The 26864-nt window shown below is 47.7% G+C and overlaps 1 protein-coding gene across 3 annotated transcripts in view; it reads right to left on the bottom strand.

The window, feature by feature from the left end:
- Positions 1-5093: 5093 nt before the first annotated feature.
- The window catches only part of DZIP1L (DAZ interacting zinc finger protein 1 like), a 47234-nt gene continuing 25463 nt past the window's right edge, over positions 5094-26864 (bottom strand). For all 3 annotated transcript variants that reach the window (XM_058552477.1, XM_058552487.1, XM_058552497.1), the window contains 10 exons: positions 26258-26320; positions 24901-25041; positions 22560-22590; positions 21336-21389; positions 18629-18762; positions 17241-17433; positions 9544-9760; positions 8922-9109; positions 7679-7818; positions 5094-6052 (listed from right to left, as the gene is read on the bottom strand). In XM_058552477.1, the coding sequence (XP_058408460.1) occupies positions 5891-6052; positions 7679-7818; positions 8922-9109; positions 9544-9760; positions 17241-17433; positions 18629-18762; positions 21336-21389; positions 22560-22590; positions 24901-25041; positions 26258-26320 (1323 nt within the window). In that variant the 3' untranslated portion in view covers positions 5094-5890. The remainder of the gene's footprint in view (positions 6053-7678; positions 7819-8921; positions 9110-9543; positions 9761-17240; positions 17434-18628; positions 18763-21335; positions 21390-22559; positions 22591-24900; positions 25042-26257; positions 26321-26864) is intronic.

The raw sequence follows: 26864 nt of genomic DNA, 5'->3' as shown, positions 1-26864 counted from the left end.
TTTAAAAGTGAAGAAAAAATGAATTGCCAACTAATGATGTTGAGACAACTGACTAACTGTTTGGAAAAAAATAAAATAGGTCCCTAAGTCACAGCTAGCACCCCTCACAAAAGTCCATATATATTAAGTATTCAAATTTTAAAACTTGCAATAGAAGTAAAAGAAAATATAGATGAACACATATGAATACTGGAATGAAGAAAGCCTTCCTAATTCTGACACCAAAGGCAGAAATTATAAAGTAAAACATTGATTAGTTAGACACATAAAACCTTCAAACCTCTCTATAGGAAGGAACCCATATACAAAATTAAAAGACAAATGACCAACTAAGAAGGAGAAAAAGTAGCATATATGACAATGGATTAATATTTTCATTATATGTAAATAACTCATAAGCAACATGAAGCAAATTAAATAATAAAAATGAAATCTCCAAAAATCAAAAGATGAAGAAGTAAACCTAATTATGTATCCATTCGGTAGCATAACCACAGACAGAAACTATTTGAAGCGATTTTAAAACACAGTAATTTAACTGGGCATCCCTAGAGGAATATAGTCTAAGGATGAAAAGAACTCCAAACATAACAATAATAAATCTTAAACTGTTTCCAATATTCATATTGTGGGCAACAGAGTTGGTATTGCTGTTTCGAGGCTGTGATTGTGACGTTAAGCCAGGACTTTTGGTGTGGAAGAAAAGTGATACAGATAGATGGTGGATCAATGAGGGAAAGTAAAAATCCTGTAGTCCTGAATTTGAATGGAAAATATAAGTATGAACTCGTAATATATTTTCTTAATTGTATTTCCGATCTCTGTCCACGGAAAGGGCTTAGAAATAATGACAAGACCAGTAGCAACACACAGCCCCAGCACCCAGATTGTGTCTATAAATACCATTTTCCTCTAAAAGAAACCAGGAGTCCCTGGAGATACTACTTTCAGGTCTGAGGCAGGAAATATACACTACTAGCCTGGATCATCTTTCATACCAGAAGCAAGGAAGCTACCAGACTACTGAGGTCATTGAAAAGGACCCAGGAACCCACTTGAAGAGGTACCCATTGGCCAAAGACAGGACAAAGACAGGACAATCTCAGCATCAATTAGGATAACAGCTACAATCAATTTCAACGAATCAAATACATTTAAATATATGAGTTCATATAGTACCTATTGAGGATACTAGGAAACCAACTCATTATTTTGAAAGAAGAAGCAAACCATTAGATTCCCTGCCTATATAAACGGTACCTCAAGGCAACCAGACAGTTTGATATGGGGAATTTCTCCCTACGGAATTTTTCCAGCTAGTAAATGCCAAAGAAATGATAGATTTAGAATACCACAATTTTAGAAACCCCTAATCAATAGATGGATCTAGACAATGATCCTCAATATATCATCAATGTCATCACCAACACCATGAAAAGAGGGAACCAGACGTTATGTGCCTCCTGATGGAAGTGCACACCACCACCTAAGAAGTGTCTTATCCAAAAAGAATCAAAAATCAAAAAAGCCGAACCTGATCAACTATTTAGATCCAACTACAAATGTATAGTTAGTTCAGGGGAAAAAGGAATACATTACACACCACCACAGCAACGCATTCAACCAAGTCCACACCGGGGGAATTCTACAAGGCAAATAACCCAATTTCTTCAGCAACAACAAAAATAATAAAGATTGTGAGGGAGAAAAGGAGGGAGGGAGGAATGGAAGGGAGGGGAAAGTGGGAGAGGAATCTATAGACTAAAAGAGACTTAAACATGTATGGGGAGATAGAGGAAATGTGAACAATGAATAGATGTTGGGTGATATTTCGAAGATCTTATTGATTTTTGTTTTAGTGTGATGGTGGTGGTATAATGGTTCTTTTGAAAAGGAAGTATCTTTTAGAGACAAATGTGGAAATATTTGTAGACATAATGATATGATTATTCAGGAGGAGGTTGGAGAGAGGTTTAGAAGAAACAAGAGTCGCCACGTGTTAACAATTGTTAAAGCTGAGTGATGAGGACATTAAGGCCATCACACATTCTCTCTAGTTTTATATATGCTTGAAATTTTCCATAATAAAAAGATAAAACAGCAACAAGGAAAAGTTAATTACTTCAACTAGAGAAAAAAAAGACTAAGAATATGAGCAGGCAATTTGTAAAAGAAGAAATAGAAATAATCAATATGAAAATGAAAAAGAATCCTACATTAGAAGAAAACCAAAAAATTGTAAATTTTTTAAAAGGTGAAGTTTCATTTCTCACTTGTCACATTGTCCAAACATTTAAAGATGAACAATACCCCCTGGTGGCAAGAGAATGTGAAAAGGAGAATCGCAAAAGTTAGCCTAAATTAGCTCAGGTTTTCTGGAGAGTATTTGGCAACATGTAACAAAAATCCCCAAAAGGAGGTGATCATGAGCCAAGGCTCCAGGGCCGGCACGCCCAGGTCAGATCCCAGTGGTCCCACTTACTGGCGACAGGACTCAAGGCAAGTTTCTTAACTGCTCAGTGTCTCGGTTCCAAGTCCATAAAACGACTGTAATAGTGGCAGCCCCTCAAAGGGCTGCTGTGAGCTGAAATCAAAGAATATTCCTAGGGAACTTGGGCCATAGGGTGCTGGCTCCCATTATTATGTTGGTCCAGCAATCTCACGTCTGAGTATTTATCCTAAGGAAATCTTAATTAAGTGCACAAAGATGTATATGCACATTTGTTTATCATGTCATGATTTATAAAAGGCCCAAAGTGGAAGTGTCTAGTTAAATAAATTTTTGTAATCTTTACCTTGTAATACTATGTGGCCATTATGTTGACACAGGTATTGATGTAAGGACATTTATAATCTTTTTTTCAAGAAGGAAAATCAAGCTAGAGAAGAATAAATATAGTTGAATCCTAGGAAGGAGACGTATGTATTTTTTTAATCAGTACATGTGTACCTAGATGTTAATGGCAGTAGACTCTGATTTAGGGGTTATTCAAATTTATTTTCCTTTTTGATTATCTGTATTTTCTAATTTTTCTAGATCAATCTTACTGTTTGCATCATTTTTAAATAATGTAATATGTTACATACTGTGATGATTAATTTTACGCATCAACGTGACTGGGCTAAGGAATGCCCGGAGAGCTGGGTAAACACTATTTCTGGGTGTGTCTGCGAGAGTATTTCCAAAAGAGATTAGCGTTTGAATCAGAGTTCTTGGTTCTCTGGCCTTCAGTCTCCAGGACTGACACAGGGGCTTTCCCAGTTCTCTCCAGCTTGACAAGTGCAGATCATGGCACTTCTCCTCCGTAACCAAGTGAGCCAATTCCTATAATAAATCCCCTCTTATTATATCCATATGTATCCTATTGCTTCTGTTTCTCTGGAGAACCCTGACCAATACACGTGTTCCAAAGTTCTTATAAATCTTGCCAAAGAATTTTAAAATGTGTGTGAACGTGGGGAGGGGTAAACAACATAGAAATGCAAAACTCATATGTTAGTCTCCACAGTAGATAGAAAAATAAGTTTAGAAACATATAACTTAATAACAAACACTCAAGAACAAGAATCATTCTCATTGGCAATTTTCTCCAGCGTGTGTGTGCACGTTACACGGTACACGGTACAGGTACTTTATTTCAGAGGTGCTCCCAAAAAGTAGAAGTGAGAGGGTGAGAGAAACGAAGCAGGAGGGAGGAAGGCCTGAAAAGGTGCATCACTAAGTAGCAACTGCTACCGGCACCTGGGGCTCACTCCCCCGGGGACTCCCTGAGAAACTGCGGTATAAACCTCAGAACTGTCCCACCGAAGCAGGGCAGGCGGGCGCAATTTCTCACCGACTCCATCCCGCCTTGGCTGCGGGCTGCCCTGGTAGCGGCTCCCCTACACCTCCGGCAGCACCTGCAAGCCCACCGCGCTGCCTCTCTGGGGCCAAAAGCAGAGACCTAAGGGCGCATGCGTGATGCGGCGGCTGGCGTAGGAAGGGAAACCAGGATGCGGCAAAGGGCACCAAAGCATCTTTTACACCTCTCTTCCCAAACCCAGTGAATAAGAAAACATGGCTTTTTTGGCAGAATTCTGAGAGAACGATGAGCCCCCCACTCCTCACTCACCGTCCCCCCTCATACAGCACTGGGATCGTCCATCCCACACATTCTCAGCTGTTCAAAGGTGTGAGATGCACAAAGGAATTTCCCCCCCCCCCAACCAGCCAGGGCTGTGCTGGCCCGGAGTCCCCCATAAGGCCCTGCATAAGCTGTGCTCCGGCCTCACTGAACAGCCCCACGATCCCCCCAAGCCTCCCCACCCACAGGTCCCCTTTGTTCTGGGCAATGCCTTCCCTTCCTCGCTTCCCATTTCCTCCTACTAGGACGTCAGGGCCCAGCCCAGGTGTCAGGACCACCCAGAGGTCAAAAGAAGCCTGGACGGAGGGCTGGGGAGGAGGAGAGACCGGAAGTGGGGGGAGAGATGGATGAAGCCAGACTGGCCGTGAGTTGAGTTGATGACGGTTAAAGCTGAGCGTTGGGGACTTGGACTTAGCATACTACTCCCTCTACTTGTGAGGTGTGGAGATGCACAGCTAGGACTCCCTTCAGGAAAAAAGCTGCGGTTCAACTACAGTGAATGAAGTTGGCTGACAGGGCTCGTCTCAGCTTTCAACTCAGGTCTCACTCTTCCTGGGCCACCCCAGTCAATGGCCGAGCAGGGTGGGGGCACTAGGGCCTGGCCTTTTCTGCCTAGTGGGGACTCCCCAGTGGGCAGTTCCTGCCCTGGAGCTCCCACTGGGCTGGCAACATCAGCCCTGCCTGGTGGTCTGGGGCTCCTCCTGCCTGTTCCTGCTTCCTCCTCTCTCTCCTCCCACAGTGGTCAGACCTGCGTTGCACTCTGAGGCCTTTCCCCACCCAGTCCTGCTTCCCCCACCTTCACCTTTCACAGGTGTGGCTCCTCAGCAAACTCGCACACTCACTCCTAAGTCCGTCTTGGCAACTGCATCTGCAAGACCTACAGGGACATAATTGGTGTGCAGGTTGCTTCACCCCACCGCCTGCCCCCACTGAAGCTCCAAAAATAATGAAGAAATACCAGAGTTATAAACATTGTGCTATATTTAAATGTCCACATATAATAAATTAATGCTTTTCACATTAAAAAAATACAGTGGCTATACATATAACCTCATTTTGGTAATAATATCAAAAATCAAATTTGTGGTCCTTTGGGGATATGCGGCCCCAGCCAAGTGACCCTCCTTCCCTCCCACCCCTGAGCAGGCCATGCCAGACACCACAACTCTGGGAAGCTCTCCAAGATCATCCCCAGACTGCACCGGGTGGCCCCTTCCATGCTCCCCTAACACCCTAATCTGTCACTAGATTACTACCCCATACTTTCTGCCCTGCCCACCTCTGCCTGCATCAATTCTACAGTGAGAGGCTGGAGGACCTAGGACAGAGCAGGCACTTAGTATATGACTTTGGATCAGTCATTGAATGACTGACAGAGGCACTTGTCTCCAAGAGGACCCCATATAGGACTCATCTCTACAGTGCTCCTACAGGTTTACAAACACTCGGGAATAGAGGCCAAGTGGCTCCTTTCAGTCTGTGTCAACATGGAGGTGGAGGAGGGACATTGCTGGAGGTCCTGTTATAATCCTTTCTCAAGCCGTGGGAGGACCCGAGGGCACCCAGCCAGGCCCCCTGGGGCTCAGGGGCAGGGCCCCTCACAGGCAGGAGGGCAGAAATTATATCCGTCTTCTGCTCTGCTTCTCTCCAAGGGAGAAGACCTCCCGATTAGTGGTGAAGACAAGAGGCCCAGTAGCCTCTTCTGTGGGGCGGGACCCAGCCAGGCAACACGGCTGGTCCTCTGGCCGCCAGACTCCTGAGCAAGATCACCAGCCAGGGACCCCGGGTTGGCCGGGCCTCCAAGAGCTGGCGCCAGACTTCTGCAGGAGCTTCGAGTGAGACAAGGGCTTAGGTTTCTCTCTCTGGTCCAGGTCCTGGGGGAGATCTTCCAAAGAAGAGACCTCCAAGTCGCTTTCATCATCATAAGGCTGCGGGAGGTAAGGCGGAGAAGAAAATGCATTCCAATCAGGCAGGATGGAAATGCAGATCTGGGGACAAAATGCAAATCCAGAAGAAGGCAGTAGGGAGACACCACCACTCCTGCTGTGTCAAGTCTCCCTGTCTCCCCTGCATCGGAGACCCAGGGTCGGAGTGAATTCAAGCCCTCCTGAAATTCCTCTAGCGGAACTAGGGCAGCTCCTCAGAAAGGCCTGTGCAGATCAGGTTGCTCTTGTAATCTAAACTTTGTCCAGATTTTTTAACTCCCCACATTTTCAGAGCTGGAAGCCCAGAGCTTTGACTTTTCTGAATTCCTGAACTGAATGCACCAGGGGCTAACGTAGCCACTCCACCTCCTCCCAGACTGCTTCTCCCAGGCCGTGTAGGTAAACACTCCGACTGACCGAAGGAGCACAAGGGGAGTTCCTAAGTGCCAGGAATCCTGCAGCCTGGAAAGGGCCTGGGCTGCAGTCAATAGGACAGCCCAGAGTCAGCCAAGGGCCTAGGCTACCCCCAGACCACAGTCACCCCTCCAGAGACCTCAGTGCCCCTGCTGGCATGAGGCCCGGCCACCCGGGCTTTGATATAAGCATCCTATGCATTTTCTCCTGGAATGTAAGGCCACCCAATCAGAAACCGCCCAGGGCAGCAGCGTGCTCTGAGCCCTGCTTTGTTGGTGCTCTTTCGCAATATGGGAAAAGGAATAAATATTTGTCTTAATCACTTGGACTCATTACTCACAAACAGACATGAGCCGTGTGATAGACCAAACACATTGCATAGTGAAGGAGAGGGGGAGTATGCTATTGAGAACCAAGAAGTGATTGCCCGCTACTACTGGATTTTAGCAACAGCATCGGTCATCCCAGGGTGCACCTTTTGGAATGAGAAAGGTGAGAATGGATTATGAAGTAACAAGAACATCAAATGTTTCTGCCTATGAAACAGCAATGTGGGAGTTGTTCCCTGACAGGGGGCAGTGCGGGTCTGGTCATGGTAATGGTAATGGTCAGAGAGGCTGAGCATCTGAGCTCTAAATCTGATAGCAACTAGAGCCTGAGAGAGCAAGGCCATCGAGACGCTCAGTGATGAGCACAAAGGTATCTGAACATTCCCTGTGTATGTTGTCGCCTGCTCTGATGCACTGTGTGATGACACTCCAATGCCCACCCTTGGGAAGAAGCCTGCCCTGCACACAGCCTTGTGTTGTGGTCCTCGGAGGAGTGAAGGAATGGGGAGAGGTCCGCTGTGGGATGAGCCAGAGCTGGAAGAGAGCAGCTGCTGCAGGAAGGCAGACCCAGAGCCGCGTCCAGGCTCTGTCAGAGGTAGAAAACAGAGCGTGAGCGGCCACGAGAAACAACCCACCGAGTAGTTGCTTGTGTAATGAACCAAAAGGCTTTTTAACATTAACATGGACACAAACAACAAGCATTGGAGAGTGGCCCTCTTTCCACCCGCGCAGGGGCAGAGGAGACAGTGAGGTCACCTGCAATGTCCTGCTAGGGCCAAGGCTGACACTTGCTGGACCCTCCCTCAGCCCCCACCCCAGGCCTCCAAAACTCGGAGCTGGCTCTGTAGGGAATTGCCGGGCAATCTCCAGGCGTCCTACACCCTACCTGAGGCTGCCGTCCTGGTGTAGCAGCCCTCTGCGGCCCAGCATTGGGCACTAAGAACAGCTTGACCCCTCCAGCAGGCTTCTTCGCCGGAGCCTCCAGCTGCTTCTCAAGATTTTTGACCATCGACTGCACCAGTGTCTCTGGAAGACAACGAGAGGTTGTGTCAGGGAGAAAAGCCCAGAAAATGAATGCCTCATCCTTGTGGGTCATGTCCAGGCTCTGGTGTGGACAGAGGGAGTGTGGACAAGGGTCAGGAGGCAGCAGGAAGAACAACCGCAAGGAGAGGGGCAAGGAGAGAGAGAAGGCCCAGGCCAGCGTGTGCCGGTGACAAAAGGTTTTGAGGATCCCGAAATGGAACAGTACAGACTTAACGACAGGGCTGGGACGGAGGCTTAAGAAGCAGTTCTTCCTTCTTAACAGGAGGCTGAGGCAGAACCTCTGCTCAGTTGGTACACGACCTACAAGACTAATATGCAGAACATCCTCCTTCAACATCTTCTCAGACACAAGAAGAAATATCACAAATATAAATTAGCACAGGAGGGCTGCGGCCAGTCTTTCTGCAAGCTGTGCAGGAAGGGAGCGAAGCAGTGACCTACATTATCGATGGACTCCTGGTGACGTGGTAAGGCAAGGCGTATGTCCGGACCTCGGGAACCACCAAGAAGCCGGGAGCTAACCGTGGCCTTCTGGGTTCGAACGTCTCAGGGCCTGAGCAGACATCTGGAGCTACAACAGCCCTTGGCTCATTGATTCATTCAAGAAATGTTTGCTAAGGGCTGACTATGTACCAGGCACTGTGTTCCTCACCGTCATTAATCATCTTGTCCAGGTACCTCATGTTACAACAAAGGAACCGAAACCCCTCACACGAGCACAAGCAGGGAGCAAGTGACAGAGCCTGAACTGCCTCTGAGGACTCCTGACTCCCGGGTCCAAGATCTTTCCACCCTATCGCCCCGCCTGGCAGGTTGTCAGTACTTCTCCAAAGATCTGGTTCTGGTGGATTCTGATGGACTGGCAGGCTTGGGCTATGCTGTGGACAAGACGAAATACAGCAGAATCCATCAAGACTGTGGACTTTGCAGATAGCACAGACCTGGGCTTCCACCCCAGCGCTTCCACTTACCAACTTCAGAAAGACAGAACTCTAAGTTCCATGTTCTTTAACTAAGCCTCGCCAGAAAATACAAGTGAAGCCAGAAGCCACAGGTCTCACTGTTTTAAAGAAAACCTTCCTCACCTGAGGTAGCCAGCCCACCTGAGCCCTTGCCAGGGGGCTGGGTGTTCCCCTCCGAGGTCTCGGTGTCGGACCAGTCCCAGTCATCCTCCGGCCGGGGCCCCATCCTCGAAGGAACTCTTGGGGGCTGGAGAGATGCACGCTGCACGGAGTCTCCCTCTGAGTCCTCTTCAGAACTGAACGGGGGCGTACTGCCATGGAGGAGAAGAAATGAGGGATGCACAGGCCACCAAAAGGAGACTTGAAAAGCCACACTTCACCACTTGCGAGTGTGTTTGGTTTGCCCAGAGCCAGCCCTGCTCCCTCCCTGGACAGCCAGGAGTCATCCTGGATCACAGCAGCCACACCAGCTCCTCCCTTAGAAGCTGAGGACCCAGCTCTTCCAGTGTGGCGGCTGCGGCCTGGGAAGAGCTGGGAAGGGGAGGGGAGGTTTGTCTTGGCTGGGAGCAAAGGGCCCCAGTCTGTTCCTGGGAGGTCAGGTTGGACCCCACCTGAGACCCCTCCTGTCCACTTCTGTCTCTGCCCCTCACATGTCTGCAGCAGTGCATGAGGAGCCCAGAACAGGGCTGCCTGGGGCCAGGAGCCACACCACAGACCCAGGGAGAGTGCAGAGTCTGGGGCTCACCTCAGCCCAGGCTCTGGGGAAGCAGGGGTGTCAGAGGATCCATGTGCTCTGGGGCGTGGAGTTGGGGTGGGCGCCTGAGCCGGGCCAGGGCCATGGCTGCTGCAGTTCTGAAGAGTTGTCATGGACGGCTCTGCCAGCTTGGATGGCAACGCCACATGTAGGGTCCTGGCCTTTGGCTGGACCTCTTTGGTGACCAGTGGGCTCTGCTGGCTTTTGACTAGAAACACAGACAAGAATGAGTTTCAGGGCACACCCATCTGGGCCCTCGAGCCTGAGAGGATGCAGAAAGAGGCTCCAACACACTGGACTGGACAAGTCACTCTGCTGCAGTGTAACCACAGCAGATTTAATAACTTCCCCCACCCTAGGTGTCCCATTGCTGGCCAGACTTGGGGCTGGGACCCACAGTTTCATCAGAGACCAGGAGAGCAACTGGTGTTCCAGGGTCATGCCATCATTCCAGGAGACCCGCAGGAGGCAGCAGGTCTGAGAGGGGCCCAGCATGTCCATAGCTCACCCCCGACACAGTCCTAGAGGCTGACCTCCCTAATACCACCTACCCTCTCTACCCACCCAAGCTGCAGCCAGTGGCATGTGGGCAGCCTTGCAGGATGGCCGTGTTGCCACCAGAGGTCACCACAGGACCACATGGGCCATCAAGATCCTCACAACCTCCTCCCAGAACTGGCCTGTTGCAGGTAATCAACACAGCCCACCACCTTCCAAAGTGCAAGAACCATTGAGGGGAAGAGGGAATCCAGAATCAGTAATTGTTTTATGGAAAGACAAAAGGAGAGAAAGTGCATCACAGGGAGTCTTACATGTGTGGACCGAGTCACAGTGTAAGATGTGTTTCCTACTGTAGTTCAAGGTCAAAAACATTTGAAATACACTGCACTCAGAGAATGCATTTACTCAGAAGTGGACCTTCCAGGAAAGCGTAAACTGAAGAGAAGGGGAAGGCCAACAAACTTGCTGAGGGAAAATAACAACAATAGCTACAGTTACCGTGTATAGATGCCAGGCTAATCAGCACTTTACACACAACCTCCATTTAGCCCCAGACTCCCTCAGAGGGTATCATTTTCCCTACTCGACAGAGGCTTCCAGAGACTAAGGGACTCGATGAAGACCCACCATTCCACAGAAGTAAGTGGTAGATGCAAACCCAGGGCATCGGTTGCCCCAAATCTAGGGCTCTTGCCACTGCCTTTCTACACCCCACAGCTTTGCCCCAAAACAAAAGAGGCCCTGTCTGAGTGGGACAGGAGGTGAGCACGTGGACGGCACTCAGGGGACCTGGGAAGAGAGGTCACACAGTGCTCACCTCACACGTGACATGCCCTGGAGAAGACAGGACCCCAAGACCGGGGAAGGGGAGAGAAGACAAGGGGGGCTTCCTGACTGCAGGAGCAAGGGCTACAGGGGAGGGTGGCACCTGGAGGAGCAAGATGCCTTCCCTCTCCTTGGAAGCCGGGACTCAGGGGCGCTTCCCCTCCTCTTCCCTGACTGCCTGTCCCTCTCCTCAGAGCCCCCACTGCCCTGGGCTTGGCTCCATCACATCACCTGTCCTGGCCAACCTTCCAGCTGAGGTGGCAGGCCCCGGCATGGGGGAACCTCAGTAAATCCTGTACTAGATGAATGCGTGACGACATGAACATTGGAGCGAGTGAGCAGGGGGCTATGAGCTAAACTGAAGTGTGAAAGGCAGGTTAGCAAACAGGACAGACACATTTCTGAGATTTCTGTGCAAGACTAAGAACCATCCTTTCCTCAGAGCTTCTAAGACTAGACATTTAAACTAAACAGGACAAAGTTACATACAAAGGAAACCACATAAGGCTATCAGCTGACTTCTCAGCAGAAACCTTACCGGCTAGAAGAGAGGGGCATGATATATTTAAAATGCTAAAAGGAAAAAACTTACAGCCAAGAATACTCTACCCAGCAAGATTATCATTCAAAATGGAAAGAGAGATCAAAAATTTCCCAGACAAGCAAAAATTAAAGGAGTTTGTCACCAAGAAACCAGGGCTACAAGAAATGTTAAAGGGACGGATTTAAGGGGAAAAGAGAAAACCACAAATAGGAAAAATTATCTAGTTCCATGATAAGAGGGTAATGGATACAAATGCACAAAAAAGAGGTTAGATATGATATCAAAAACATAAACGGAGGGAGGAGGGGAGTTAAAGAATAGACCTTTCAGACAGAGGTCAAACTAAAGAGACCATCAATTCTGTATAGAAGAAGAAAGGAACAGAGAAGGACTACTAAAACATTGAGAAAAAAAAAGTTAAAAAACGGCAGTAAGTATATACTTATCAATAGCTACTTTAAACGTCAATGGACTAAATGCTCCAATTAAAAGGCATAGGGTGGCTGATTGGATAAAAAAACAAGACCCATATATACGCTGCATACAAGAGACACACTTCAGACCTAAAGACACTCACAAACTGAAAGTGAAGGGATGGAAAAAGATACTCCACGCAAATGGCAATGAAAAGAAAGCTGGGGTAGCAGTACTCATATCAGACAAAATAGACTAAAACAAAAACTGTAAAAAGAGACAAAGAAGGACACTACATAATGATCAAGGGAACAATCCAACAAGAGGATATAACACTTGTAAATATCTATGCACCCAATGTAGGTGCACCTAAATATATAAAGCAATTATTAACAGACATAAAAAGAGAAATAGACAGTAACAGAATAATAGTAGGGGACTTTAACACTCCACTTACACCAACGGATAGATCATCCAAACAGAAGATCAATAAGGAAACATTGGCCTTAAATGACACACTAGAACAGATGGACCTAGTAGATATATACAGAGCATTCCACCCAAAAGCCGAAGAATACAAGTTCTTTTCAAATGCACATGGAACATTCTCCAGGATTGATCACATATTAGGCCACAAAACAAGTCTCCATAAATTTAAGAAGATTGAAATAATACCAAGCATCTTTTCTGACCACAACGGTATGAAACTAGAAATCAACTATAGGAAGAAAATCAGAAAAGCCACAAATACATGGAGATTAAACAAAATGCTACTGAACAACGACTGGGTCAACGAAGAAATCAAAGAAGAAATCAAAAAATACCCGGAGACAAATGAAAATGAAAATACGACATGCCAGAATTTATGGGATACAGCAAAAGCGGTTCTAAGAGGGAAGTTTATAGCGATACAGGCCTATCTCAACAAACAAGAAAAATCTCAAATAAACAATCTAACAATGCACCTAAAGGAACTGGAAAAAGAAGAACAAACAAAGCCCAAAATCAGTAGAAGAAGGGAAATAATAAAAATCAGAGCAGAAATAAATGAAATAGAGACCAAAAAAACAATAGAAAAAATTAATAAAACCAAGAGCTGGTTCTTTGAAAAGATCAACAAAATTGACAAACTTTTAGCTAGACTCACCAAGTAAAAAAGAGAGAAGGCACAAATAAGTAAAATCAGAAATGAAAGAGGAGAAATTACAACAGACACCTCAGAAATACAAAAGATTATAAGAGAATACTATGAAAAGCTATATGCCAACCCATTCGACAATCTGGAAGAAATGGGTAAATTCTTAGACTCATACAACCTTCCAAAACTGGATCAAGAAGAAATAGAGAATTTGAATAGACCAATCACCAGTAAGGAGATCGAAACAGTAATCAAAAACCTCCCCAAAAATAAAAGTCCAGGACCAGACGGCTTCCCTGGTGAATTCTACCAAACATTCAAAGAAGACTTAATACCTATCCTTCTCAAACTCTTCCAAAAAATTGAGGAGGGGGGGAAGCTCCCTAACTCGTTCTACGAAGCTGACGTTACCCTGATACCAAAACCAGACAAGGACAACACAAAAAAAGAAAATTACAGGCCAATATCACTGATGAACATCGATGAAAAATCCCCAACAAAATACTAGCAAATCGCATACAACAATACGTTAAAAAGATTATACACCATGATCAAGTGGGATTTATTCCAGGTATGCAGGGATGGTTCAACATTTGCAAATCAATCAACGTAATACACCACATTAATAAAATGAAGAATAAATATCACATGATCATCTCAATAGATGCAGAGAAAGCATTTGACAAGATACAGCATCCCTTTATGATAAAAACTCTAAATAAAATGGGGATAGAAGGAAAGTACCTCAACATAATAAAGGCCATATATGACAAACCCACAGCTAATATCATCCTCAATGGTGAAAAACTGAAACCTATCCCTCTAAGAACAGGAACCAGACAAGGATGCCCACTGTCACCACTCCTATTTAACATAGTACTGGAAGTCCTAGCCAGAGCAATCAGGCAAGAGAAAGAAATAAAAGGGATCCAATTGGAAAGGAAGAAGTGAAACTGTCACTATTTGCAGATGACATGATCTTATATATAGAAAACCCTAAAGAATCCACCAGAAAACTTTTAGAAGTAATAAATGAATATGGTAAAGTTGCAGGATACAAAATCAACATACGAAAATCAGTTGCATTTCTATACACTAACAACGAAGTAGCAGAAAGAGAAATTAAGAATACCATCCCATTTACAACTGCAACAAAAAGAATAAAATACCTAGGAATAAACTTAACCAAAGAGGTGAAAGAGCTGTACACAGAAAACTATAAAACATTGCTGAAAGAAATTGAAGACACAAAGAAATGGAAAGATATTCCATGCTCTTGGATTGGAAGAATTAACATAGTTAAGATGTCCATACTTCCTAAAGCAATCTATAGATTCAATGCAATCCCTATCAAAGTTCCAACAACATTTTTCACAGAAAAAGAATCCTAAATTTTATATGGAACAACAAAAGACCCCGAATAGCTAAAGGAATCCTGAGAAAAAAGAACAAAGCTGGACGTATCACACTCCCTGATTTCAAAATATACTACAAAGCTATAGTAACCAAAACTGCATGGTACTGGCACAAAAACAGACACATAGATCAATGGAATAGAATCGAAAGCCCAGAAATAAACCCACACATCTATGGACAGCTAATCTTTGACAAAGGAGCCAAGAACATACAATGGAGAAAAGAAAGTCTCTTCAACAAATGGTGCTGGGAAAACTGGATAGCCATATGCAAACAAATGAAAGTAGACCCTTACCTTACACCATACACAAAAATTAACTCCAAATGGATTAAAGACTTGAATGTAAGACCTGAAACTATGAAACTTCTAGAAGAAAACATAGGCAGTATGCTCTTCGACATAGGTCTTAGCAACATCTTTTCAAGCACCATGTCTGACCAGGCAAGAGAAACAATAGAAAAAATAAACAAATGGGACTACATAAAACTAAAAAGCTTCTGCACAGCAAAGGAAACCATCAACAAAACGAAAAGACAATCTAGAAATTGGGAGAAGATATTTGCAAACCATATATCTGATAAGGGGTTAATCTCCAAAATATATAAAGAACTCATGCATCTCAACAACAAAAAAACTACCAACCCAATTAAAAAATGGGCAAAAGACCTGAACAGACATTTCTCCAAAGAAGATATACAGATGGCCAACAGACACATGAAAAGATGTTCAAAATCATTAACTGTCAGGGAAATGCAAATCAAAACTATAATGAGATATCACCTCACGCCCGTCAGAATGGCTATAATTAACAAGACAGGAAACAACATATGTTGGAGAGGATGTGGAGAGAAGGGAACTCTCATACACTGTTGGTGGGAGTGCAAACTGGTGCAGCTACTATGGAAAACAGTATGGAGACTCCTCAAAAAGTCAAGGATAGAACTACCATATGATCCAGCTATTCCACTGCTGGGTATTTATCCAAAGAACTTGAAAACACCAAAGTGTAAAGATACATGCACCCCTGTGTTCATTGCAGCGTTATTCACAATAGCCAAGACTTGGAAGCAACCTAAGTGCCCATCAAGGGACGAATGGATAAAGAAGATGTGGTATATATACACAATGGAATACTACTCAGCCATAAGAAACGATGAAATCCAGCCATTTGTGACAACATGGATGGACGTTGAGGGTATTATGCAAAGTGAAATAAGTCAGAGGAAAAAGGTCAAATACCGTATGATTTCCTTCATTAAGTAGTAGATAATAACAACAATAAACAAACACATAGAGACAGAGATTGGATTGGTGGTTACCAGAGGGGAAGGGGGGAGGGAGGAGGGCGAAAGGGATAATTCGGCACATGTGTGTGGTGATGGGTGGTAATTAGTGTTTGGGTGGTGAACATGATGTAATCTATGCAGAAATAGAAGTATAATGATGTACACCTAAAATTTATACAATGTTATAAACCAATGTTACTGCAATAAGCAAACAAAAAAAAACGTAATTTGTTTAACACCAAATATGTGCTCACTATTCTGGTTGGCACTTCCAGGAACACTGGGAAAAGTATTACAGCCCTACTGTATCTTTCAGTATCATTAAAGACTATTTATTATAGTAAAAAATACAATAAAAAAAAAAGAAATAAACTAAACAGGACAGTTTCCCAGATCAGCTACATGATTTCCACCATATTCTCATGCCAACTGGCCTATTATCTATTTGACGTTTTTATATTAAATGATACTACTTTAAAACACAAAATACCTGCTTTATATTTGTCCAAGTAATAATTCCATGATCTCACAGGACTGCTATGTTAGTAATAGTTTTTCTAATTCACATGAAGAAAAATAAAGATTAAATTTTAAAATTATTGGTCCATGGAGCAACTAAAATCATCTCTCATATCCCCAGAGATATGTGGACTACACTCTAGAAAATTCCCCTGCATGAAGAGCTCACGTTGGGTCTGCTTAGATGCGAGGAGATAACGGAAGTGACCTCCCTCTGACTGCATACGTCTGTGACCGAGCAGACAAGTGAAAAGAGCTGGGGCATCCCCCTGCCTGCGCAGCCCAGACCCACTGAAGCCCTCCCCAGAGCCTCCAGTTACATCAGCCCCGTGCATCTGGGAATCCTCTAGAAATGGGGGGCTCTCGAACCTAGGAACATAAGTTCCCTTGCTCCCTAAGTTCCCTGAGGACAGAGACTGGAGGGCCCTCACCCACATATTTCATCCTCCACAGGAACCACAGGCCTTCCCTTGTCATGGCCCCCACTGAGCAGCAGCCATGACTCGGCCTAGGGAACAAGTCTGAGCTCAGAGGATTTGTCCGCGCACAGAACCGACAGAGGCCCCACGCCATCCCACTGCCCCAGAGCATTTCATGTGATGGATGTTTGCCTCCACCTGCAGCCCCAGCACTCCCAGGCCTGGGGCCTGTCTCCTAGTGCTGACATGCCTGGTTTATAGAGAAATACCAGAAACTCTGCTGGAGCAAAGTTCAACTTGTGTCAAAGCAAGTAAAGTGGTAACTGGGCCGCTGAGTGAGGCAGCACATCTGAGCAGGGAAGTTCAGGGCTGGCCACAAGCTCTAGCTCTGGCTCTCCTCTGCTTCTCTGAGGGACCCGGGGCCCACCACACCCCACCTTGGCCTCTTGTGTCCCCAACAGAGGACTTTTGGACTCAGTCCCCTGTAAGGACCCTACCATCTCGTCCTTCAGAGCAATGTCCCAATGGGGGCAGGGATTACACTCTGCTCATGTGCAAACAAGCCTTGGTGAGAACTAGACCCTCCCAGGTCACAGCCCCTGAGCAAGCCCTCCCACCAGCTTACCTGGAGCCTGGCCGTCTGGCTGGGACACTGCAGCCTCGTTCCTCTGTCTCTCCTTCACTCTGCTGGTGGCTTCCTTGACGAGCTTTTCCCTCAGACTCAAAAATTCAGAAAACCTCCCCACCTTCTGCTCCCGCTGGGCTCTCAGGAGGGACTCCAAGTGTCTGAGAGTCTGAACAGGGATTCCCTTTGCGTCCTAGAAGAGACAGCAGTTCCCCTCTGGAGACAAGGGCACCCCTTCCTCTCCTTCCCCTAAGCCTGTAAACCTGCTGCTGCTGGCCTGGAAGTCATTGTCATCAGCACCGGTGCTTCCTGGGAGAGGATGAGATGAGCATCAGAGCAGGGTGGGCAGCGGCTTCACGCGTTGCTGAAAGGGTGGTGGTTTAGGGTCTGGGAGCCCCATCAAAATGCGCGCAGCAGGATGATGCAAAGGACTGCTCACTATTCCACTGACATCACAGCATATGGGGCTTAGGTGGGACATGCTTTTCCTCCACCTGATTGAATCCTGGGATGGGCGACCATGGCTTGCTCCTTTTTGTAGTCCAGGCACTATCGTTATGCCAGACACATTGTCCCCCCATGGCTAACAATGTTTGAAAAAATCAACTGCAAAAAACAAAAGCCAGGTACCCTTCTAAGACCTGTTAGAAGTTGCTTGGGCTCTGATATCCACCCAGAGTCTGAACATATGGCCAAAGTTAGTGAGCATCCTTACAAAGTTAAACCTAGGTGTCCATTTTTTTTCTGATCATGCTCTACACATATAGTATTTTCAATGACATGATCGTTTGGCTACATGCGTCTGGCTACTTTAGTAACGAGGTGTGTTTTTATTTAATAACTGATTTCATTAATGCCTTTCACGGTATTAGTCATGTTCTAGTTAAGCACAAGCACGAGGGAACAATGGTATTCAAATACTAATTTGTACCAGACACAGCTTTCAGAGCTTGTCCCACCTGCAGCCACCTGCTGAGTGGGCGTGGTCACGTGTGCCACTGATGATGGACACTCCATCGAAGGGACCCATCCAGAGGTCAGATTGAACCAATTAAATTCCCTCTGTCAGAAAATTTAATTAGAGACACAGAAGAAAGTAACCAAAGAGGGGAGAGCACGGAGAGGTCAGGATGCAGGTGGCGTCGTCGGCCAGGTAGGGCTGATCTCAAGAAGCCGTTGGCGGAGACAGAGAAGGGACCACACTGCCTCTGTGAGGTGAGGGGAGAAGCTGGGTGGGTTCACATTATGGACACCAAAGGTGCCCCAGTCGGAACAAATAAGAGGAACAGGCTTACGGGGTAAAGAGCAATCGATCGTTCGTCAGTTTAAGAACATCCTGTGCCTACACAGTGGGTACCGGCCCTTACAACAGCGGCCCTGGGGCTTACTCTCTTTATCCCCATGCTTTCCAGTTTCTCCTCCAGGGTGTCCTCCAGGACTGGTCTGAACTGCTTCAGCAAGGTGGGGTTTCGCCTCAGAGCTGCCAGCACCTTCTGCTGTCCATCTCGGGAGGCCTCCAGCTCTGCAGCACAGACAGTCACCAAGGTCAGCCTGGGCACCTGCAGCCTCCATTCCCGAAGCCCCACTGCACCCGCCTGGCCCTCACTCAGCCAGTGAGCCTGGTCTCCAGCCTGTGAGCCCAGGGCCACTGACCCCGCCCCAGAGTGTCCATTCCCGGGTTAGAAGCTGGGCCTGGGTACCACTGCCTCAGAGCCACCCCCCTGCCCTGCTTCAGGATTCTCATGCCCTGCCAGTCTGGACGTGCAAGATCTGGGCTCAATCCTGCCCAGGATAACTCGGGGCATCCGGGCTTTTGACTTCACTTGAGTCCTGACCGCAGCTTGTTCCCTGGGCTTCATTCTGACTCCAGGTTCCAGGCCCTGCCTGCTGCCAGCTCCAGCCTAGTCCTGGCCCCACCCGATGCCCTAACTCCATTGCTGTGCCAATTCTGTTCCCGTCCAGAGGATATAACAGTGCACAGGATAGATGGGTCCCTGCTGCCTTCAAGTCTGCTGTCTAGATCAGGGGTTCTCCCTCCAGTTGTAGTAAACATCAGAACCACAGGGGCTCAAACAGCACATTCCCTGGCCCCACCCTCCAGAGAGTCAGATTCCACAGGTCTGGGGAAGGGCCCTGGAACCTGCATTTTAACTTGCCCAGACCACACCTTAAGAAATCCTGATCCAGAGGGCAACAAAATGAGCAATGACAATAAAATGCGGTAACTGCTGCACAGGGGCCGTCCAGGGTGAGACAGGGAGGCCTCCCAGAAGCGCTCTTCACATCCATTGGGGGGCCCCTGCCATCAGAGCTGGACCAACCCTTTGATTCACTTGATAGACATTTAGTGGCAAGTAAAAGGAGTGTGAACAGGGGCCGGCCCAGTGGCGCAAGCAGTTAAGTGTGCACGCTCCGCTGCGGCAGCCTGGGGTTCGCCGGTTCGGATCCCGGACGCGCACCAACACACTGCTTGGCAAGCCATGCTGTGGCGGCGTCACATATAAAGTGGAGGAAGATGGGCACGGATGTTAGCCCAGGGCCAGTCTTCCTCAGCAAAAAAAGAGGATTGGCAGATGTTAGCACAGGGCTGATCGCCTCACAAGAAAAAAAAAGGAGTGTGAACAGGCCAGCACGGGCTGCTGGGGACACAGAGGAAAACCCTCTCTCTCCCCTCAAGGAGCTCACCGTCGAGGGTGGTAATCACAGCCCTGGCCGCAGACCTGAATCCCCCAGGCCCCAGACATTACAGCAGAATCTCGGAAGGTGGGCCCTGGCCTTAATTGTTATTTTTAAAACTCCCCAGATCTTCAAACAAACAGCCCAGCCTGAGAACCAACTAGTCTAGAGCAATGGTTCTCACAGTGTGAGCCACAGCATCAGCATCTCCTGGTAACTCTAATTTTTCCTACCATATCCCAAGGTTAAGTGTATGGGGTGGGGGTGGGGGTAGTACAGAACTGGTTAAATACATTTTGTTTCCTCCACCCAGCGGAATACTGCAAAGCCCCGAAAAATTAATGAAGCAGCTCTACATAAAGTGATTTCCCAAATAAGTTGTTAAGAAAATAAATAACTACAGAACAACATATACAGTGGGCTCCCATTTGGGAAAAAGGAAAGGAATGCGTACACACGCGTGCTTGTATTTGCACCAGTATCTCTGGAAAGACACATGAGAAACATTAACAGTGGACTCTCCGGGTAGAAACTGGACCCAGCAGGAGGGACACCTTTTTCTCACCGTACATCCTTTCACCATCTTTCTTTTTTTTTTTTTGCCAACAGCATAAATTACTGTCTCAAAAGTAAAGGAAAATATTGTATTAAAAAACAAAATAAAATACCCATGATGAACTCTTTGGTGACACAAATAAAACCCTGTCCTGGGTCACGTGTTGGTCACTCTAGAACTGCCATACCCCAGCAGGTCGGCTGTGTGCACTCTCTCATCTTTCCTGCAAGCTCCTTCTCCCTTACTATCCCGGGAGCTCCCCTCAGTCAGGGAGCGTTTCTGCTTTTTTCACTTCTCCTTTGCATCCCCTCAAAACATCTGGTTGAGAAATCTGCAAATCAGAGCCAGTCACTGAATGGAGTGAATTAAAACAGCAGGTACTCGGTGCTCTTAAGAGGGGGCCGGACTCCTGCACATCAGTTAGGCCTGCGAGATCTTTCTGCAGCACACTCACGACACAGAACAAAACAGCAAAGGCCATTTTCAGCCAACCAGCGATGCCTCATCCACTGCTCTGGACAGTATTGGGTGAGAGGCAGTGGGGCAGGCACGAGGGACAGGCCATGCATCAGATGCCGCCCCAAATCCTGGCTCCACCACCTGCTCGCTCTGTGACTCTGGGCAAGGCACTGACCCTCTCTGAGCCTGGATTTCCCCATCAGTGAACCAGCAGATTGCATGTTAGCACCTGTGTGTAGCACACCTGACACACACAAGGTGCTTAAGAAATACTTATTTCATGTCCCTAGTTCCCTGCACCCTGTTCAGGTGGCCAGATACAGTTAAGCAGAGCTGAACTACACAATGAGAGGCAGTGAATCTGCTCTCTGCAGTGGACAGCAGGGGAGAAAATGAGGCCCCACCTTCCTCGGAAGAGTCCTCTTCTGTGTCCACAGCCTTCGGGCCCTCGCAGATCCCTGGGGAGAGGAGGAACAGTTAGTGGCTCCAATACGTGGACCCCACCCCTGACTCAGAGAAGAGTGTGGGACACCATGTGAGTGGCGGCCAGAAGGAGCAAGCCCTCCAGCCATTTCTTTACCAGAGAGAGACAGGATGGAGCAGTGGTCACAACCACAGATACCAAAGCAGAAAGATCAGCGTTGACGTTCCCACTCTGCCCCTCACTAGCTGTGCACAACATGGCAAGTCCTTGAGCCCCTCTAAGCCTCAGTCTCCTCATCCAGAAAATGAGGATAATAATACCCACCCCACAGGAAATCGTGGGGACAAGGTAATGAGACAGGAAATCTGAAGTGCCTGGTGAAGTGCATGGCACAAGGCTGTTGTTAACGGCACACACAGCAGCCCCAGCAGCTAGGAAGCTCGGGGCCACAGGAACAGTGCCTCTCTGAACTGATTGCAAGGCTGGGAAAGAAACGGCTAGCCTCGAGGCAGAGGATGGGAAGAGACGTGGGTTTGCAAGAAAAAGCAGAAGGGTAGCTAAAGGGATAGGACAGAGGAGGTGGGTGGAGTAGGAAGGGCCAGGCTTTATCAGGGGCTGGTCAAGGGTCAGGAGGGTCAAGGGTCAGGAGCAGTCCCCTGTAGGTTGCCATCTCCCTTTAGACGCCAGCACCTGCACTCCATCACACACTCACAGACTCACACGTGCGCACACACCAGCACACCAGAGCACCCAAGAGGAGGAGAGCGTATACCCCAAACAGGCCACATTCACATAGATTTGGGGTCAACCTGCTACACGCTGGGAACAAGGCAAAGGTCAATGGCCTGAACCACAGGCATGTGAATTAGAAAGAGCTGTTCATGAACCCTGCTCCACCAATCACGGCCCCCAAAATCCCCGCCCCCTCCCCAGGTCTCCACCACCCAACAGAGAAGAGCAGGCCAGGCAAGGAACCCTGCCAGCCACGTGGAATGCCTTCAGCACAAACGTCGGGCTGGACCCCTGTCCATCCCAGAAGCAGTTGTCTTCTCAAGCCCCATCACCCAGCCAGAGAGCCTGACACCACAAGTCCACGGGCAGCTGTCACCCATCCTCAGCCTATAAATCAACTGGTCGGGGACAGAAGAGAGAAGAGACCAAGACAACAGCCAAGATTGTTACAAACCACCCCGTGCAGACTTACCCTCCACCTTCCTGAGAGACATGGTCTGGATCTGCAAAGATGTGGAACAGAACAGGTTAGAGCCAACTAGGGACGCTACTCTGAGCAGTGAGTCTGCCTAACACCGTGAAGAAGGGACATCTGCTGTTTCCAGGCCACTGGGAACTGGAAGGAGCTCGGAGTACACAGCCCCAAGTCCCGAGAGCGTCTCCTGCCATCCATATGTGAGAGGGGATGGCACCAAGGTTGAATGACAGCACCCAGGATGGCACCATGCTCCATTTTCCTATGGTGGGGAGGCAAGAATGCCCCCCCTTCAGAGAGGGACTGTAGTGTGAAGGGTAGGAGCCCCAGGCAAGCAGAGGGGGATATGCACAGAGTCAGTACTATTGGTACAATTGGAGGAAAACAGCCAGGGCAAGGTAGGCCCCCCTCCCGCAATGTGGGCATCTGAGCTGAGTGTCCCCGGGACGAAGGAGGCGTGATGTGGACAGTCACTGAACTGTCTGCTCAACCCCCCTCTTCCAGGAAGCGCCTCTTCTTCCTCCTTCCACATAGTTGCAGACAGGGCAGCCACTTGTGACAACGTGACCCCAGACGGCACCATAGCTGACTGTCCAGGTTTGGGCAGAGAGTTCTGGACGGGTAACATGTGGAGTCAAGAGCTATTGGCAGCCATCTGGTTTGGGTTTTTGTTCTCTTTGTTTGTTTATTGGTTTGCTTGTTTGTTTTGCCACATGGGACACATATGGAGTGGAAGCTGATCTTCAGAGTAAAAGAAAAAATTGAAGCAGAAATAGAGAAAGGAACAGAGACACACAGCGGAGGAAAGGGCCTGACCACATTCATGTCTCCGGTCCCAGTTTATTCCCAGACTCAGCTGCTCCCCTGCTTGAGCTCTGTGAGACACCCCATCTACCCTTATGACAAATTCCTTCTTCTGCTTAAGCTTGAGTTGTTTTTATTACCTGCTGATGAATGACTCATCCAACGTCCATTTCCAACTGTTTCCTCCTGTGCCCACCTCTATTCTAGAGACTGTAAAACTAATTATTTATTTTCTAACCTTCCTTGCAACCATAGTTGCCCAGGAAACACAGCTTTAACTGATAAAATACAAGCACAAGTCTTGGGAAGGGGCCTTTTCATCAGCTTCTTCCATTGAATATGTTTGTGATGGTTGGGGCTACGGCAGCCATCTTGCAACTATGAGAGTCAAGCATGAAAACAAAAAGTAACATGCTAAAGATGGTACAAGAGAAAAAAAAAAAAGCCCCCAGAGTCTGGATTTCCAATGGCATAATTCTGCTGTTAAACCAAGGCCAACAATTGTCACCTCTTTTGGTGTTACAATAAAAATAAACCCCTATTAACCTATTCTATTCTGTTTAGCCAATGGTTTCCTAACTGAAACATCTGCAAACAAGAGTCCTGGGTAACATAAGGAGGAAACCTCCAGACTGGACCTGAAGTGGCCCCAGCAGTGAAGAGCTAAGTGTTTTGGGGGGAACAGTAAAAAGAAAAGCAGCAAGGGAGTGGCTTAGATACATTGACTGGGTGAAGTGTGGCTGGGGTGCAGGAACAGGAAGACTGGACTAGATGGGGACAGCAGGTGCTCAGCCCAGCGTAGCTGTTGGGGGGGGGGTCAGAACCATGACAAGGACCTGAGGCCACAGGAGGTGCCCAGCTGGGGAGAGACACACTTCTCCACCGACCTGGGGCACAGAAGGGGGAGCTGAGCCCGGGCTGGGCAGAGAATCATCAGCAACAGGTGAAGAGTCGCAGGGGCCACTTCCAGGAGAGGGTGCTTAGTGAGTAAGTGCCTTTTCATCCACCAGTCTATCTGACAACCTCCTCAGAGGCTGTCAACTTATGAAAAAGGTGTTGGTTGAGAAATTGTGTCTGAGAACACAGTGAAGGGAGCACAAGCCTTGCGTTCCACCTGCCGGGGTAGGTGTGAATCTCAAGACCTGTGTGGACTTGAGTGAGCCCTTGACTTCTCCAGCCTGTTTCATCATCTGTCAAATGAAGATGGGGAGAAGATAACATCTGCCTTGAAGGGCAGGAGTGAGGCTTAAATAAAGTAATAAGCAAAGTATCCACCAGGTGCTGGCACTTCTACGGTCTCTGGCGTTAGTGTGAACCCACTACACAGCCCTCAGGACAACAGCACACCTTCAGCCTGGAGGGAGGCAGGCTGGTCCTCACCACTTCGTGCCCCTCAAGCCTGAGGACTCTTCTCCCTCTTGAAAGAGCCTGACTAATGGGACTAGTGCCGACGAGTCCAGGAGAATCTAAGGAGATCCTGCAGGGAAGAGGCCCAGGGGCCCCGGGGCCTGGCTGGGAGGAGGAACAGACCTACCATCTCCTCCTGGGAGGCGATGAGCCTCGCTTGCTCCTGGAGCTGGGCGTGGAGGGCGTTGATCTGGCGCTGGGCCTGGGCCGCTGCTTTCCTCTGGCCCTGAGACAGGGAGGCCTGGAGCCTCTCGTTCTGCCCCTGCAGCTGGTGGACACAGGACGCTCAGTCAGTCAGACGTCCGCAGGGACTCTGAGAGCCCAATGTCGGCCACACTGGCACCTGTGGGCAAACGCTGGTCGGGATTCCACCCGAAGCAGGGTACAGGCTTCCAGACCCGGGCGGGTGGCTTTCTAACAAGACTGACCACCTTCCAGGGGACGTTTTCAAGCTGTGCTTGAGGAGAATTGAGAATTGAATGCAAGCCCCTAAAACCAAGGCAAAAAGGCTCTCTGTCAGGTGTGGCCACCCACTGAAGGACACTCAGTAAGTGGAGGCCATTTAAAAATCATCAAATGGATGATTCTGGGTGAAAACAAAAGGTGAAGAAAATGTGGTAACATGCTGCCTCTGGTGTAAGAGTGGAGAAAATTAGACTATTTATTTCCATTTCCATAAAGAACCTCTAGAAGAATATAGAAGAAGGCAACAAAAGTGGTCACCTGCAAGGTGGGTGTTGGGGACAGGTAGTTGGAGATGGGGTGGAAGTCAGACTTTATTCAGCGTGCCTTAACATATTTCTTCTGCTTTTGAAACAAATATGAATATATTTCCCATTTTAAAATATTTCAAATAAAATAAACCCATCAGGTGGGGATTACTGGCCCGGGGTTGTCCACCATGTACCAGCCTCTGATCTAAGCACTTTTATCCGGTGAGCTTTCTGTGGGCAGAACCTGGGCTCTTGTTAATCAGCTTCCTCCTGGTCTTGCCGCCTCCTCAGGGGCATTTTTACAGAAGCTGTCTTCCCTGCCCTGGGGCCTGCCGCTCTCTGTTCACTGGTCTCATAGCCGAGCACTTCCATTTGGGCTCCTCCTGAACTATCCCTGAAGGCCACAGCCACCTGGTTCTCTCCTGGGTGGGATTTCAAAGAAGGCCACACAACACCAAAGACCAGGCAATTCATCTGAGTTTACAGCACAACCCTTCTTGGAGGGCCTGAAGGGGTCGCTGGAGGGGGGGCCACAGAGTAAAGGATGTGTTAGATTCAGAGAGAAGGTCTGGAGGCCCCTGCTCCTGGCCAGGGAAGCTGCTGTCTGGGCAGCTGACCCCCCCTGTGTATTGATGGGGGTCAGCAGCCAGGACCAATATCAACAATAAAATATCTGCCCACCAGTTCAAGATAGGGGGTGAAGGGTGGGGGTGCTGAAGGATGAGAGGAGGTCACGGGAAATCAAGCTCCCCCGACACCAACGAGAGCTACCTCTTTCTTCTGAGCTGCGTGCTGTTCCTGCAGTTCCTTCATTTTCCTCTTCCACTCTGTTTTCTGAAAAGATTAAAGGTTTATCAAATGGGCCTCTCTAGATATTAGAATATAGTATAAAGCTACAGGAAGGAAAAAGTACTGGCTCGTGATTAGGCAGACAGAGCAGTGAAGAGGATAGAAAGCCCAGACAAAGATGGGGGGAAAATGGAATCTTAGTCTGGGGGAAAATGGGTTACTGACAAATGATGTTCAAACAAATAGCTAACTGCCTGGAAAAAAAAAATATGAACTTGGATCCTTATTTCATCTCTTACCCAAAATAAATTCTAGGTGGTCAAAGATTTAAACTTAAAAAACAGAAGTGATGTCAGCAAGATGGTGGAATAGGAGGTTCCAGCTCTCAAACCACCCGCAGATGAGAATACCTTTTTGGGAGGCCCAGAATCCAGCTGAGAGCGTCCAGCACCTCAGCGGAGCAAAAAATCCAAGAATAGATGCATTGAAGAGGTGAGAAGAACAGTTTCACTTTCCCTGCATCAGCCGTCCCCCAAGGCAGCACAGCTCAGTGCCAAGAGAGACGCCCTCAGCCTGCGATTTCTCCCAT

Source organism: Diceros bicornis, chromosome 2, assembly GCF_020826845.1.
Source record: "Diceros bicornis minor isolate mBicDic1 chromosome 2, mDicBic1.mat.cur, whole genome shotgun sequence".
In the NCBI taxonomy this organism is placed as follows: Eukaryota; Metazoa; Chordata; class Mammalia; order Perissodactyla; family Rhinocerotidae; genus Diceros; species Diceros bicornis.
The sequence above is the reverse complement of the archived record's forward strand: the minus strand, read 5'-3'. Positions and strand labels throughout refer to the sequence as shown.